The sequence below is a fragment of the Prionailurus bengalensis genome, chromosome B4 (assembly GCF_016509475.1).
Source record: "Prionailurus bengalensis isolate Pbe53 chromosome B4, Fcat_Pben_1.1_paternal_pri, whole genome shotgun sequence".
NCBI lineage: Eukaryota > Metazoa > Chordata > Mammalia > Carnivora > Felidae > Prionailurus > Prionailurus bengalensis.
Window position 1 is genome coordinate 76,751,908 of NC_057358.1, and position 16,273 is coordinate 76,768,180.

Sequence of the window (16,273 nt, forward strand, 5' to 3'; positions counted from 1 at the left end):
GAGCTGCTGAGGAGGTAAAATTAATAGCACTTGGTAACAGAATAGATGTAAGAGGCAAAAGCAGAGTCCAGCCTTCCTTATTTCTGACTTGGGAAACTAAATTGATTATGGTGTCTCAACCAAGTAGAGCATAAGATAAAGCAAATTTGGGAATGATAGATGAATTGTGTTAGGCTGAATTTGAAGTGCTCATAGGACACTGAAATGGAACTGTCTAGTAGGCAAATAAAGAGGCTTAAGACACACACACACACACACACACACACACACACACACACACATACACACATACACACACACACACGAGAAAGAAAAAAGAGCACAAGAGAATGAGAATATAGGTGGTAGCTAAAATTGTGGGGGTGGATGTGAGTGCAACAAGAAAGGAACACAAACTGAGGCTCCTGGGTGGCTTAGTTGATTGCTTAATCCAACTCTTAATCTCAGCTCAGGTCTTGATCTCAGGATAGTGAGTTCAAGCCCCGTGTTGGGCTCCATGCTGGATGTGGAGCCTACTTAAAAAAGAAAGAAAGGAACACAAATTGAGAAGAAAACCAAGGTCAACATCCTGGGAAACACTAATATAAAAGGTGAATTTAGAGGGCAGGAAGACCAGAGGTAGAGCTGTATCAAATGAGGCAGAGATCAAGTAAGACAAGGATTTCAGTATCCACTGGATTTAACAATTTGGAGATCTGTGGTAACCTTCACCAAAGAAATTCCAGTAAAACAGAAAATCTAGAGACAGCAGTGAATTACATCAGTGAAAGATATAAGGAGGAGGAAGAAAGAAATGGAAATAGTTAAGATTCTTAAGAATCTTGACTAAGAAGAGAAGGGAATGCCTTCAGCATCCTGCATCAGAATCACACTTCTCCAACTCCCACTCATTCCTCAGTCTTCGTCTCTCTCATCTCGTTTCTGTCCCCACGCTCCACTGACACTGCCCTTGCCAAAAATGATCTCCTTATTGTGAAATCAAATGGATGCTTTTCAGTCCTGTATCCTACCTGACCACTCTACGTTATTCCACATTACTGACCATGCCCTCCCTCTTGAAATGTACTTTTTCTTAGCTTCCTTACTTGCCATACTCCTCCTACTTTTCTCCCTCCATCTCTCTGGCAACAGAAGTAGACTGCTTGGTATGCATTGCTAGTTGAGTCACTTGGACATGCTACTTAACTTTCTCTGTGCTCCCGTTTTCTCATCTACAAAATGAGGATAACTGTAATTATCTACCTACTTCATAAAGTTACTATGAGGACTCAATGTTTAGCACTTAGAATAGTGCCTGGGGGGTGCCTGGGTGGCTCAGTCGGTTGAGCCACTGACTTCGGCTCAGGTCATGATCTCACGATCCGTGAGTTCGAGCCCCGCGTCGGGCTCTGTGCTGACAAACTCAGAGCCTGGAGCCTGTTTCAGATTCTGTGTCTCCCTCTCTCTGACCCTCCCCTGTTCATGCTCTGTCTCTCCCTGTCTCAAAAATAAATAAAATGTTAAAAAAAAAAAAAAAAGAATAGTGCCTGGGACAAAGTAAGTACTTATTAAATGGTTACTACAGATACTGTCAAATACTATAGGGTTGTCATACCTCTTTTCTCCTTTTGGGGTTTTTTCCCCCCACTCTGCTTTTTCCTAAAATATGCTGTTTCCTCAGAGTCCTATGCAGGTTCTTTTCTTACTCTACACACCCACTCTGGTTGATCTCATTCAATTATAGCAGAGGGTCTCAAAGTATGGTCTACAGACCCCCAGAAGGCCCCTGAGATACTCTCTAGAGGCCCAGAAAGTAAAAACTATTTTAATAATAATATCAAGACATCATTTGCCTTTGTTACTGTGTTGACACTTGCAACGACAGGGCAAAGCCATGGTGGATAAAACTTATGTTACCTGAGCACAAATGCACCAACTGTAGTAATGGTTATTGTATTCTTCCTTGCTATGTCCTCTTAGTTTTTGTTTTTTTTTTTCTTTTAAGCCAGTTCACTTAAGAATGTCCTTGACGAAGCAATACAAATGATTGATTTTAACAAATCTCAGCCTTTGAGTATACTTTTAAAAAGTATTATGTGATGAAATGGGAAGTACACAGCACTTTTGCTACATAGCAAAGTATATGGTTGTCTCAAGGAAACACGCTTGTTTAAGTTGTGCACTGAACTTAAATCACTTTTTCCTTGGGGCACTTGAGGGGCTCAGTCGGTTAAGCGTCTTGACTCCTGATTTCGGCTCGGGTCATGATCTCAAGGTTCGTGGGATTGAGCCCACATTGGGCTCTGTGGTGACAGCGCTGAGCCTGCTAGGGAATCAATCAATCAATCAATCTCTCTCTCTCTCTCTCTCTCTCTCTCTCTCTCTCTCTCTCTCTCTCTCCTTCCCTCTCAAAATAAATAAACATTTTTTAAAATTACATTTTTCATAGAATACAATTTTTACCTCAAAGAATGGCCAACAAACTAAGATCATTTGGACCTGGGTATTTTCTGAAAAATGAATGAAATAAGCCTGTCATTTCAAAAAAACAAACATTGTTGCCAATGATAAAATTCAAGCTTTCAAGTGAAAATTAGAATTTTAGAGAACTTATATCCACCTTTGAACTTGAAAACTTCCCAATCGTTCAAGCTTTTATGATAAGACTAGTTCTGATGAGATTAATAGGATTCTTAAATGTTGTATAAAGAAATGTATTGACATTTGGGAGATCTATATAACTCAGTAAACCAGTATTTTTCTTTTTTTTAATTGAAGTACTTTAATTTTATGTACAAAGAGTTAGTAGGAATGTAGGTGTCTTGGATATCTACAGTTAATGTAGGTATCCTGGATGACCCATTCAAGGAAGCTCATTTAATCAAACTTAATGAAGCCTTTACCTTTGCATACTGACGGAAATGATGGTGGCACATAGTGAGGCTATATTTCCAGATTAGACTATGCCAGTTTGAGTAGATGTGGCAAGAATGAGAACCCTCACCGGATTTCCTCGGACGGCTCCAGTAGAGCTGCTGGTGACCCATCTTGCTCTCTGGGATGCAATAAGGCAAAATTACCAACCCATGATCTCCAGACAGACCAATGGATTTTAACATGAATGAAAAGCTCAATGATAGGGTTTCATATTCCACAATGCAACCAACCTTTAAGAAACTACTTCCTGTTGGGGTGCCTGGGTGGCTCAGTCAGCTAAGCATCCAACTCTTGATTTCTGCTCAGGTCACAATCCCAGGTTTATGGGATCTAGCTCCACGTTGGGTTCCATTGAGCATGGAGTCTGCTTAAGATTCTCTCTGCCCTTCTCCCCTGCTCACACTCTCTCTCTCTCTCTCAAAAATTAAAAGAAAAGAAAAGAAAGGAAAGGTAAGGAAAGGAAAGGAAAGGAAAGAAAAGGAAAGGAAAGGAAAGGAAAAAAAGAAAAAGAAAATTACTATTTGTTATGTTTTGGTGTTGTATCAAAGAAAAAATACTTCGCCTTTCCAATGACACATTTGTGTGAAGCCAGCTTTTATTTATATACTTCAACTAAAACAACATATAACAAGAGCCTGAATGCAGAAGCCAGGGAGAAGAATCCAACTATCTTCTATTAAGTCAGACAGTAAAGAGATTTCCAAAAATGTAAAATCAATGCTGTTCTCTGGATTTTTTTTTTAGAAAATAATTACTTTTCAAAAATGCTATTCATGTAACATGGCTACTATCGTTATTTTTAATGAAATAATACATTTAAATTATACTAATACTATTCATTTATGTGCTGGTGACTCCCAACATACATTTTGAGTATCCCCTATACATATGCACCAATGTCAGTGTATTTTTCTGAGTAAATTTTTTTATTAAAAAAATTTGGGGGGGGCGGCGCACATGGGTGGCTCAGTCGGTTAAGCGTCTGACTTCAGCTCAGATCATGATCTCAAGGTTCGTGAATTCCAGCCTTGTGTCAGGCTCTATGCTGAAAACTCAGAGCCTGGAACCTGCTTCGGATTTTGTGTCATACTTCTCTCTCTGCCCCTCCCCTGCTTATGCTGTCTCCCTCTCAGAAATAAACATTAAAAAAAAATGTTTTTTAAAATTTTTATTTATTTGAGGGGTGCCTGGGTGGCTCAGCTGGTTAAACATCTCACTCTTGGTTTCGGTTAAAGTCATGATCTCATGGTTCATGAGTTCAAGCCCCAGTCAGGCTCTATGCTGACCACACGCAGAGCCTGCTTGGGATTCTCTGTCACCCCCTCATTCTCTCCCTCTCTGCCCCTCTCCTGTTCATACTTGAGCTCTCTCTCACACTCTCAAAATAAATAAACTTAAAAAGAAATAAAATTTCATTTCTTTGATTGAGAGACAGCGCATGTGAGTGGGGGAGAAGGGAAGGGTAGGAGGGAGGGAGGGGGAGAGAGAGAAAGAAAGGGGGAAAGGGGGGGGGAGAGAGAGAGAGAGAGAGAGAAAATCTTAAGTAGACTCCATGCTCAGCATGAAGCCTGACATAGGGCTTGATACCACGACTCTGGGATCATGACCTGAGGTGAAATCAAAAGTCAGTCACTCAACCGACTGAGCCAGCCCTAATTTTTTTTTTTAAGATTTTGTTTTTAAGCAATCTCCACATCCTATGTGGGGCTTGAACTCACAACCCAGAGATCAAGAGTTGCACACTCCTTCGACTGAGCTAGCCAGGCACCGTTCTGAGTAAAATGTTCAAAGGATAGGATTTGCTATCTACAAACTCATGTGCTATACACATTTGTTGTACACGTATATGTATTCTTTGCAGTTTGTTTGTTTGTTTGTTTGTTTATTTATTTAGAGAAACAGTGCAAGTGGGGGAGGAGCAGAGAATGAGGGAGAGAGAGAATCCCAAGCAGGCTCCATACTCTCAGTGTAGAGCCTGATGTGGGGCTCAAACCCACGAAACTGTGAGATCATGACTTGAGCTGAAATCAAAGAGCTGTTAACCAACTGAGCCACCCAAGCACCCCACGCAGTTTCTTTTGAGGACTTTTTTTTTTTTTAAAGGATAGTGTCTTCAGGGACTCTTTTTTTTTTTTTTTTTTTTTTGAGAGAGACAGCCTGAGTGGGGGACCTGTAGTGGTAGGGGGACAGAGGATCCGAAACCAGCTCTGCACTGACAGCAATGAGTGCAATGCAGGGCTTGAACTCACAAACCGTGAGATAGTGACCTAAAGTCTGACGCTTAACCGACTAAGTCATTCAGGCACCTCTCTTTTTTTTAATTTAATTCATTTTTTAAGTTTTATAAGTACTCTCTACACCCCAAGTGGGACTCAGACGCACACCCCAGATCAATAGTCTCACACTCCCTAGGACTAAGCCAGCCAGGTGTCGCGAGGACTTTTTTTTAAATTGGCAAATTTGCTCTTAAAGCAGAAGCAGACTATAAAGAAAAGGACCACTATGGCATATATTATCCTAAACCATGGCAAGGCACACACTGTGGGTTTATACCAGACTATTTTCACTCCTCCCACATGTATCAAAGTTATCCTCACTTAGACTATTACAGAGCCTTAAAGCATTAAGATAATTAGGGCCTATGCAATTTGATACACTGCTAGGTGCTGTGATGAGAAGGATCAGCATCCTGCTTACATCTAACCTCATTGTAAGGAATGTAAGTCTTGAGATAATAAGAATTACTAACAGTATATATGTTGAAATGTTTCAGATGGACACAATTTAACACTAAGTTGTAGTATTATTGTACAGTAGTTAGTGAATATTTTACTTGCTATAGAGCAGCAGTTCTCAAAGTGTGGCTGAAAAATAGCTGGGGGTCCCTGACACTCTCATTGTTGAAAAGTTTCTCCCTTTCCGACTATATACATACATTTCTTTCACTACACATATCTATCTTTCTTAAATGGTCTATCTTTCCACTTACAGTCTTAAATGACGATACAACTTAATGTACAGTAACTTAAATGTAATGTAATGTAACTTAAAGTAAAAATACACAAATGTACAAGTGCCAAGAGGTGAATCAGAGAAACAGGTTAACAAAAAAACTGTTCCTTAAGAAGTTTTCACCGTTCTTCAGGGTCCAAGAAACAAGTGTGTGTTAGTGAGACATTAAGCCTATGTTTTAGTTAACAACTGTTAAAAGGAACTGAACCCACCTCCTCCAAACTCCCATAACAGCCTTCTGCATACATTTATGACACTGTATTTTAAACCACTGATATTCTTGCTTTCTTTCTGCGAGCAAACACCATGACTTACATTTTTATCTGTGGCACAGTCTGACAACTGGCAGATACTAAGTTCTCAATAAATAACTGCTGAAGAAAGAAGAAAATAGGTAAAAACTAAATTCTTAACCAAAAGGTGAAGTGTTTCAAGGAAATGTGCCCACCTGTCCTCCTGGGTCATCAGATAACCTACCAGCTCCATGTAGGAGAAGGTCCCTGATTTCTGAGGAATCAGTAGAAATTCAAGTTAACCAATTTCAGTATAACAGGGGATTTCCCCAAGCAGAATTAAACACAGCAAATACAACCTGACTGGGTTTGAGACCTCCTGTGCTTATTTTTTTAAACATCTTTTTTTTTTTGAAGTTTATTTATTTATTTAGAGAGAGAAAGAGAGCACAAGCAGGGGAGGGGCAGAGAGAGAGGGAAAGAGAGAATACCAAGCAGGCCCCGCACTGTCGGCTCAGAGCCCCACTTGGGGCTCAGGGGCTCAAACTCACAAATGGTGAGATCATGACCCGAGCCAACATCAAGAGATGGACACTTAACTGAGTCACCCAGGTGCGCCCTGCGTGGTTATTGAGACTTCTTACAAATGTTGACACTACCCAGAAGCCAAAGACTTAAGGAATACCCTTTTTAAGAAACACCACAGGGGCACCGGGGTGGCTTAGTCGGTTAAGCATCCGACTCTTGGTTTTGGCTCACATCATGATCCCATGGTTTGTAAGTTTGAGCCCCGCATAAGGCTCCGTGTTGGTGTGGAACCTGCTAGGGATTCTCTCTCTTTCCCTCTCTCTCTCTCCCCTTCCCTGTTCTCAAAATAAATAAACTTAAAAAACAAAGCACCATAATTTTGAGAGGAGATAGAATACTGTGATTTTTTTTAAATGTTTATTATTTACTTAGAGAGAGAGAGAGAGAGAGAGAGAGCGAGCGAGCGAGCAGGCAGAAAGGGAGACAGAGAATCCCAAGCAGGCTCCACACCATCAGTGCAGAGCCCAAGGTGGTGCTCAAACTCATGAATTGTGACTTCATGACCTTAGCCAAAACCAAAACTCAGATGCTTAACCAACTGAGCCACCCAGGCGCCCCAAAATACTGTGATTATTCCCAATGTCTTATCAGGGCTGTGCAGCACTCCACATACATTTAACTTCTTGACAAACTTGTTTGTTTACAGATCATGAACTACTCAACTAAGAAGATATATGCAGAAAAGAAAAATTACAGAGCAATGCCTGGCTAGAAGGCACTGTCAATCACTCAGTATTACTCAAAATAGACTATAACTAGTCACATAAATCATTCGGAAAATGATTTATATTTAAAAAACCCCATTTTTGCCACAACTTTTAGAAAGATTTGTTCAAAGCATGGTCAGAAAAAAAAAATTAAAAAATAAAAGCATGGTCTGATATACTTAGGACTGATCACCCTTCTGGTCCTAAAAAAAATAAATCAAATGTGAATTTATATTAAAATTCTTTTCAGGGGCGCCTGGGTGGCTCAGTCGGTTAAGCGTCCGACTTCGGCTCAGCCTGCTTCGGATTCTGTGTTTCCTCCTCTCTCTGTCCCTCCCCCGCTCATGCTCACGCTCATACTCCCTCTCTCTCTCTCTCTCAAAAATAAACATTAAAAAAAATTTTTTTAATAAAATTATTTTCAGTTATAAATACTTGTTTGAATTACTCCCATCAGCACTATTCAACAGAAATATAATGCAGGCCACATATATAATTTAAAATTTTCCTTTTCTTTTTTATTATTATTTTTTAATGTTTATTTATTCTTGAGAGAGAGAGAGAGAGAGAGAGAGAGAGAGAGAAAGAGCGAGCATGAGCAGGGGAGGGGCAGAGAGAACGGGAAACAGAATCTGAGGCAGGCTCCAGGCTCCAACCTGTCAGCACAGAGCCCTACATGGGGCTGGAACTCAGGAAGGAACTGTTGAGATCCTGACCTGAGCCCAAGTCGCATGCTTAACCGACTGAGCCACCCAGGCACCCCTAATTTTAAAATTTCTAATAGCCACATTCAGAAAAGGAAAAAAGAAACAGGTAAAGTTAATTCTGATAATATACTTTGGTTAAACAGATATATCCAAAATATCACATCAATATGTAATCAATGTTGAGGCACGGTGGATGGCTCAGTCAGTTAAATGTCTGACTCTTGATCTCAGCGCAGGTCATGATTTCACAGTCTGTGTGATCAAGCCTGTCGTTGGGCTCTGTGCTGACAGCAGGGAGCCTGCTTGGGATTCTCTCCCCCTCTCCTGCTCTCTCTCTCAAAATAAGTAAATAAACTTAAAAAATAAATTAAAAAATAGTTATTTCCTTGTAATCAATGTTAAAAATGAGATATACTACATTCTTTCCCCCCCCCCCGCACTGTCTTTAAAATCTGGTGTGTGTTACACTTCGAACGTATCTAACACAGCACATTTGGACTAGTGACATTTGAAATCCCCAAAAGCAAGTAGCTACTATAGTAGCTAGTGGCTACTGCACTGAACAGCACAGTTTTAGAGAATTCTTCATATCTAGGAAAAATGCCTTTGTTTCCAGGAAAACTCGTTTCAGATTTTTTTTTTAAGTTCGAAGTGATTATGGTTAGCTCCTTTTGCAGTAACATTTCAATTAACTTCCCCAAAGATAAGGTAGGAGTGGGTTCAAGCAGAGTCCAAAACTCAGTGAAGGGCAGCTTTTATCTGCCTAAAAATGCCTCTGGAAAGGAAGCCAAAATAGGTTTATCTCCCTTGCCGCTCCATAAGAAGGGTGCGGGGGTGCCTGGGTGGCTCAGTTGGGTAAGCGTTAGTTAAGCGTCCAACTTCGGCTCAGGTCATGATCTCACAGTTCATGAGTTCCAAGGCCCATGTTGGACTCTGTGATGACAGCTCAGAGCCTGGAGACTGCTTTGGATTCTTTGTCTCCCTCGCTCTCTGCCCCTCCCCCGCTTGCCCTCACTCTGTCTCTCTCTCAAGAATAAATAAACATTAAAAAAATTTTTTTAATTAAAAAAAAAAGGTGCAGATTTCACTTGCTGCCTCCTCTTAATTTCTTCTTTACCCATCTAGGAGACCCTAGTTTTCTGAATCAGGAAGCGGCTAAAGCAAAAATATCTGACATGTTTCTTTGCTGTGCTGAATATATTGTCTCCAGGGATAAGCCAGGAACCTGACCTCAGGCAGGACAGTATTCAGTTTTCTGCAGAGCATCAACACCCACTGCACAGAAAGGGTTGGGGAAAGAAGTTTCCCCAGCAAGAGGAGGGGCACATAAGGCTTCTGACCATCTGGAGCTAATGAAGAGGTGGATTCTTAGAGAAGGGCAGGGCCACGTGAGTATCTTTTTCAATCTTGCCCTGCTGGATCTGCAAACCTGATTTAATTCTGTGATTTACAATTCAATAACGCCCAACAGAATACCTTTAGAGATGCAATGGAATGGGCAGTTTCCCTCACAGCCTAGTCAGCAGCTATGTCCATTCTTCCCAAAGCCTTTCTAACCCGGCTGGAAGACCCACTGATAACTGGGTCACAATGCAGTCACTTGACATGGATCTGGGAGGAAGGCAGCAGGCCTGTCAGGGAGAGGAAAAAAGTTCTTCCTCCACTTAGGGGAAATGAGGGAAAACAAGGAAAAAAACAAAAAAAGCAGTACGTAGCAGAGGTAGCAAGGCTTACGAGAGGAAGATGAAATGAGTGGCTGAGAAACGTGCACACAAGAGTCACTACTTTTGTTACCAGTTACATGACAGGCTAGCAAGTGAATCTGTTCAGTCTCCTATGACAGAGAATGGTATTGAGAAGGCTCTTTGCACACCCCAGTGAGGTTGCTTTGGAAGTAACAAGAGAGAAGAGGGGATTGGAATAATGAATGAGCAGCAGAGAGAGCTCTAATCTATCTCCTGAATAATTCACAAAATAATTTTCTTCTGGCAATACAGAGCTCCTATTGCAATAGCATATTCAAAATAAATGAGCCTATACAGCTCTAATGGTGTCAATGGTGTCTCAAGCTTCTACTTGATCCCAAGAAACAAGTGCTCAAGTGACTAGATATTAAATTTCAAACAATTTTATCATGAACATGACATGAAAAGAAGTTTAAAAAAAAAAACACATGGAAGAGTTTCTTATCCTGTTTTGTTAGGGTACAGGGTAGTGTGAATATGTGTATGGGGAGAGGGGATAAAGAGAGAAAAAAGCTGTAGAAAGGTACACAACATGCAAATATATAATGAAATTTAACAACAGAAACAAAGGAATTTCTCTCAGTCAAGCCAAACATCCATTTCAGGTTGGAGATCTAGATTCTGATTACTCCTCTGGGCATCTATGTAGATGAGGATGGTCCCTCCTCAAACATTCAATAAATATTTACCGATCACAGGCCACACCTGAGGCATTTTGCAAGGCACAGGCCACCACAATACAGCCACTCAGCAGAGGTCCACAGAGGGCAGCCTCCATTATTTGGTAAGTAACAATCTCCTATCCGCAGTTCTTTAGCAAAATAGCTAGATACAAACACTTTACTTATTATGGCCCCGTGGCTTTTCAAGTCATCCCTATCAGAGGAGGCTGTGGTTCTCCAGGGAATGTGGGAACTAAAAAACAAATGCTCAGCATGGTTGATGAGAAGGATGGGAAGGTAAAACCAAATTGTAAACTCTATTCTTTGGGAGATTTTTTTTTTTTTTAAAGTTTATTTATTTAGTAATCTCTATAATCTCTACACCCAACCTAAGGCTCAAACTCAGGACCCTGAGATCAGGAGTCACATGCTCTTCTGACTGAGCCAGCCAGGCACCCCTATTCTTTGGGAAATTCTTAAAACAACACAAGGGACATAATTTATCAAGGGACATAATATAAGACTCATTAAAATATACAGAACAATTTGAAACAAGAATTTGAAAAAATATACAATCTTCAAATCAAACACATTAAATAACCAAGAATAAGATGAGCATGGATTTGTTTTCCAAATCCTAGAATACTAGGAAGAGGTGGCTTAAACCTTAATCCTTGAAAGGAGGTTTAAGGAAAGGTTAAAGATGGCTACACCATATAGTGGAAAGAGCCCGGGGCTTGGGAAAATGATCTGGATCTTGGTTCTAGTTCCTCCTCCAGTGAGTATGAAACCTCTGAAAAGCTGCAGGATGTTTCCAGGCTAGTTTACTGTCTATAAAGTCCTAGCTCACACAGTCTATGATTACTAGAAACCAAGTCACTTCTAGAAACAAATTAGATGGGATTTGAGAAATGAGAAAAGTAGGAAAAACAACTTAGCTGTACCAATATTTCTAATAACGTCTTTTCCTACACTCTTAAGAGTGGCTTCTACTACCTTTATGGAAGACGGATGTAGCAAGAGAGGAACTGCTAATCCAGCACTCAATTCTACTTCTAACTAAGGTAGTAGGTTTTATAAAAAGAAACAAAATAGCAAGACCGCCTCCAAGGTTAAACTTTCCCAAGATCATACATGAGATGAACAGGATGCCTGACCTTACTAGCCAAGGAATATCATACCAGAATGCTTTCAGCTCAGTATTCCCATCCTCCCCTGCTCCCCTGACACCGAGCACCATAGAAACATTCAGATAGAATTCCCACAGGTAAAGGATCCTTTTCCAGTGGCTCCGCCAGGGTATATAGAAGTCTTCACAGCCATCTGAGAGAACTCTTTGGAAATCTGAAGATATATGCAGGTTTTTTTTAGTTTATTTATTTATTATTTTGAGAGAATGCACGTGCAAGTGGGGGAGGGGCAGAGAGGGGGGGAAAGAGAGAATCCCAAGCAGGCTCTGTACTATCATTGCGAGCATGATGCGGGGCTGGAACTCACAAACCACGAGATCACTACCTAAGCCGAAGTCAGACGCTTAACTGAGAGCCACCCAGGGGTGCCCCTATGCAAGTTTATATAAAATGGGTATTTATAAGAAACAAGCTATTTCCTCTTATCAGTAACGTGAATAAACTTCCATACTGGTATACATTTATATAAAAAGCAGAGAATATTTTCCTAGGGCAATTAAATTTTTTGTCTTAAATTGGTGTATTTTCCTTTTTAGTCATTACACTTTCTCTTTTTTCAGCCTTCATATACAGCTGCCAAGGTGGAGAGTACCCAGATCTAAGTTATTCCTAAGAGGGAAAAGTGGTTTGTACTCCCACCCTAGGAATACTTAATACAATGCCTATACTTAAAAAACTGTAACACTAAGGTCCCAAGGGCCCAGAAAAGGCATTCAGATCTTTCAGTTTCATTTGCTTCAGTTAAAAGCATCTTGATTTTTGTACCTGAACGTCTGACGGAGAGCACTTTGATAACAATACACAAACACTATGAACAAATGGATGAATGACAAGCTGGCTACAGAAAAGAAATATTTTGTGAAAGATTTTTGTGTCAGAAGTAGTAGGCACTTTTGAAAAGTAACCCAAAACACATAATAACTAATTCTTCAGAGAGTAATAGATTCTTTATTTGCAGTATATTCCCGTCCTAGAAAGGGCGTTTCTGCTCCAGATAAGGGCCAAATGAACAAACGATGTCAAAGTGCATCCTCATTACCTGAGACCTATGAAGAAATAAGTCTCCTTTTCTGCAGAGTAGATTTGATCAAACTCACCCACAGCTGTAAGCCCACAGTATAAAATCGCCACATCAAGTCCTCTGTGAACATTTCATCTTAGACAGTAGGTACCAACTACTCACTTAAGGAAAAGTGAAATCACTTTTATCAAGAACACGCGGTCAGAAAAAGAACTGTGATTCTGCTAAACTCACTTAGAAGCCAGCTCAATACAGCTTTCCTCTGATAAACCCTACAGATCTCTTCCTTTCAAAATGACCACTCCTCCTTCCATCTCAGGCCTCTAAGGCCTGTTCCGCAACTAATCTGACACCTTTCTAGACTTTGGAACCCCAGGCTCCACCACGCCTTATCCCTACCAGATTTCCACTCTCTTGCGGGCTCTCGTAGCAGTTTTTGGAAATTTACACATGCACAAAAATGTCCATGAACTGACAAAGCAAGGCTTGGGGCCTAACCCTGCTCCCTCAACTCTCCTAAGTGTCCTCACAAATCTCAGATTCCCAAAAACCCGCTCCTTTCGCTTGGAAAGGTTGGCTCTTAACGTTAACCGTTCAGCTTCCACAGCCCCAACTAGTTCTGGTTCCTGTGGCCCTTTCCTGTTTCTCTCTTCGGGTGTTCTCGGCCGCAGCTCACACACTCAACCTGTTTCCTGTCTGCAGGATCCCTGGAGGCTGGGAGCAGGCCCAGAAGAAGCCCCCCCCTCCACTCCCAGGGCCTCCGGGATCTAAAAAGGGAAAGGGCCCGGCCTCCCCTAGACTCTCGTTCTTCCACTGTCCACGCCCCAAACTGTCTTTACCTAGGCTCCGCGACCACCTCCGCCACCCTCCGAACATCCCGCGCTGCAGCCCGGGCTCCCCCAGCCCCCTGCTTCCGGGCTTCCCCGCCAATTCTGCTTCCGGTGCTTGGCCTCTCCCCGCCCCGAGCCGGTTCCACCGGTCCGCTCCCCGGCCCCGGCCCCGACCCTCCGAGCCACTCGCTCGCGGGCTCTCACCGCTCGAAGAGCAGCCGCACGGAGAATATGCCCGCCGCCACTGGGAATGCCGAGAGGATGTGTCGCGCCCGCGGGTAGCCGTAGCCGTCGCCCGGCCCCTCAAGGTCGGCCCAGCTCACGTTCTGGGGCAGCCAGAAGCGTTCGCTCCACAGCCAACTCCACAGCAGGCCCAGGGCTCCCGCCGCCGCTGTCGCCATCTTACGCCCGCCCCGCGGCCACCGCCGCCACAGCCTCAGCTGCCGCCACAGCCAACGGAACCCGCGGGGAGGCGGACCCGGGGCGGGGCCGAGCCGGCAGCCACCCCTTCCGGCCCCTTCGGGTTCCCGGCCCGTCTCAGCCCGCCTCCTCCGTGGGGCCGGGCCTCTTCACCGCCCATCTCACCTCCCCGCCCACCCACCTCCCGGACCGCAGCGGCAGACACCAGGACCGCCTCTCCTTGGGACCCCGCCCCCCGCTGGGCCATGCCCCTCCCATCTCCGCCCCGCCTCCACCTGCCCGGCAGGCCCTCAATTCTGGTCCCGCCCATTTTTTTTTTTTAATTTTTTTTTCAACGTTTATTTATTTTTGGGACACAGAGAGACAGAGCATGAACGGGGGAGGGGCAGAGAGAGAGGGAGACACAGAATCGGAAACAGGCTCCAGGCTCCGAGCCATCAGCCCAGAGCCCGACGCGGGGCTCGAACTCACGGACCGCGAGATCGTGACCTGGCTGAAGTCGGATGCTTAACCGACTGCGCCACCCAGGCGCCCCTGGTCCCGCCCATTTTTGCTGTGAGTTTCAGCCACGCTTTCTCTCTCTCTCTCTCCTCTCTCTCTCTCTCTCTCCCTCTCCTGTTGCTCTCTGTCCTCTCTCTCTCTCTCCTCTCTCTCTCCTCTCTCTCTGTCTCTCCTGTCGCTCTCTCTCCTCTCTCTCTCCTCTCTCTCTCTCTCTACCATCCACGGCCACACCCCTTATTTCAGGCCTAGCTCCCTTAAGGGACACTCCTCTTTCTCAGCCCAGCAGTCTCAAAGGCTGTTCCCGCTGCCAGGCAGTCCAGACCTGCGTCTCTGCTCCTAGCAGAGCAGGCTTTCATTGGGGTCTACCTCGCCATCTCGGATGGTTCCGCCTAACCGCTCTTCCTTCCACCTCTAGCGTTTTTTGTTCCTAACCTTTTCCTCCCTTCGAGTCCTTCCATGCTCTCAATTCCCTTTCACTGTTTTATCCCCTAAAATGAACTTTTCAAAATCCTTTTATTTTTCTCATGGGTAATAGGAAATGGGAAAATAGCCAAAGGATATCATACAAAGAAAAGTACAAAGGAAAAAGAAAAATAAATGATAGCGAATATTTAATGAGGCTTACCAAGTGCCAGGTACTGCACTGAACATTTTACACCAGGTATTTAACTCCATCATTCTATGAAGTAGGTATTGTTTTATTTACTATTTTATGGATGGGTAAACTGAGGTCCATAGAGATCAAACAGCTTGCCCAAAGTTATATAGGATCGTGGTAGAGCAGGGCTTCTGAGCTAGAAAGTCTTTAGACTCTGAAACACTGAGCCCTTATAAACCTCCTTAATTTTAGGTTTGCACAGTAAACATTTAACTCTTTTGTGGATCTACACAAAAAAGAAGGGGAGCCACAGACAAAAAACCTTCAGAAAGCTAAATTCAAAATGTCCTTCAACTGCCTGAGATTCCTGACCTCTGGTTGCTGTCTGTTCAAACCTGGCTACAAGGTTAATTACCACAGGCTAACTAGAATGATCTGAAAAAAGATTAAAAGAAATTAATCTCTACCTCTTGTTCAAGGACAGATAAAGTAACTTTATAACTAGTAAGGTATGCCTACACCAGAAGTTAGAGTTTCAAGGGGACAGGAAACAGGAGAAAAAAGTGTGCCATCCTAAGTAGACTAGGTTTGCTTTAGCTCAAAGGTTCTCAAATTTAGGGTACCACAGCCCAGATATTAGCTTGTCCCATCTCCCACATGGAGAGTTTGCTAAAAGGTTTCTTTTAGCAAAGAGATTCTGCTTTTGATTCAGGAGGTGAGTCTGAGTGGGGCCTATGAGTTTGCATTTCTCATTTTTAACAAACTCATAGGCAATGCCACTGCAGCTGGTCTGAGAACCACTACATGGTGCCATGTTTGTCCAAACCCAGCAATAGCTTAGTGGTAACTACCACCCTATATTCAAGGTGTATTGTATTGTATTGTATTGTATTGTATTGTATTGTATTGTATTGTATAGTAGTAGTGTTTACTTATTTTTGAGAGAGGGAGGAAGTATAAGCAGGGTAGAGGCAGAGAGAGAGAGAGAGAGAGAGAGGATCCGAAACAGGCTCTGTGCTGACAGCAGAGAGCCTGATGAGGGGCACAAACCCATAAAGCGTGAAATCATGACCTGATGCTTAACCAACTGAACCACCCAGGCACCACAAGGGTGAACAAGAAGTGAACTCTCGCTGATTCCTG

At 42.9% G+C, this 16,273-nt stretch overlaps 1 protein-coding gene across 3 annotated transcripts in view; it reads right to left on the reverse strand.

Annotated features, from left to right (window-relative positions):
• The window catches only part of CERS5 (ceramide synthase 5), a 32,843-nt gene extending 18,622 nt beyond the window's left edge, over window positions 1-14,221 (reverse strand). Inside the window, exon 1 of one of the 3 annotated variants that reach the window (XM_043563865.1) lies at window positions 13,816-14,221. In XM_043563865.1, coding sequence (XP_043419800.1) covers window positions 13,816-14,012 — 197 coding nt within the window. In that variant the 5' untranslated portion in view covers window positions 14,013-14,221. The remainder of the gene's footprint in view (window positions 1-13,815) is intronic. The other 2 variants (XM_043563868.1, XM_043563866.1) reach the window with 2 other exon arrangements.
• Window positions 14,222-16,273: the final 2,052 nt, after the last annotated feature.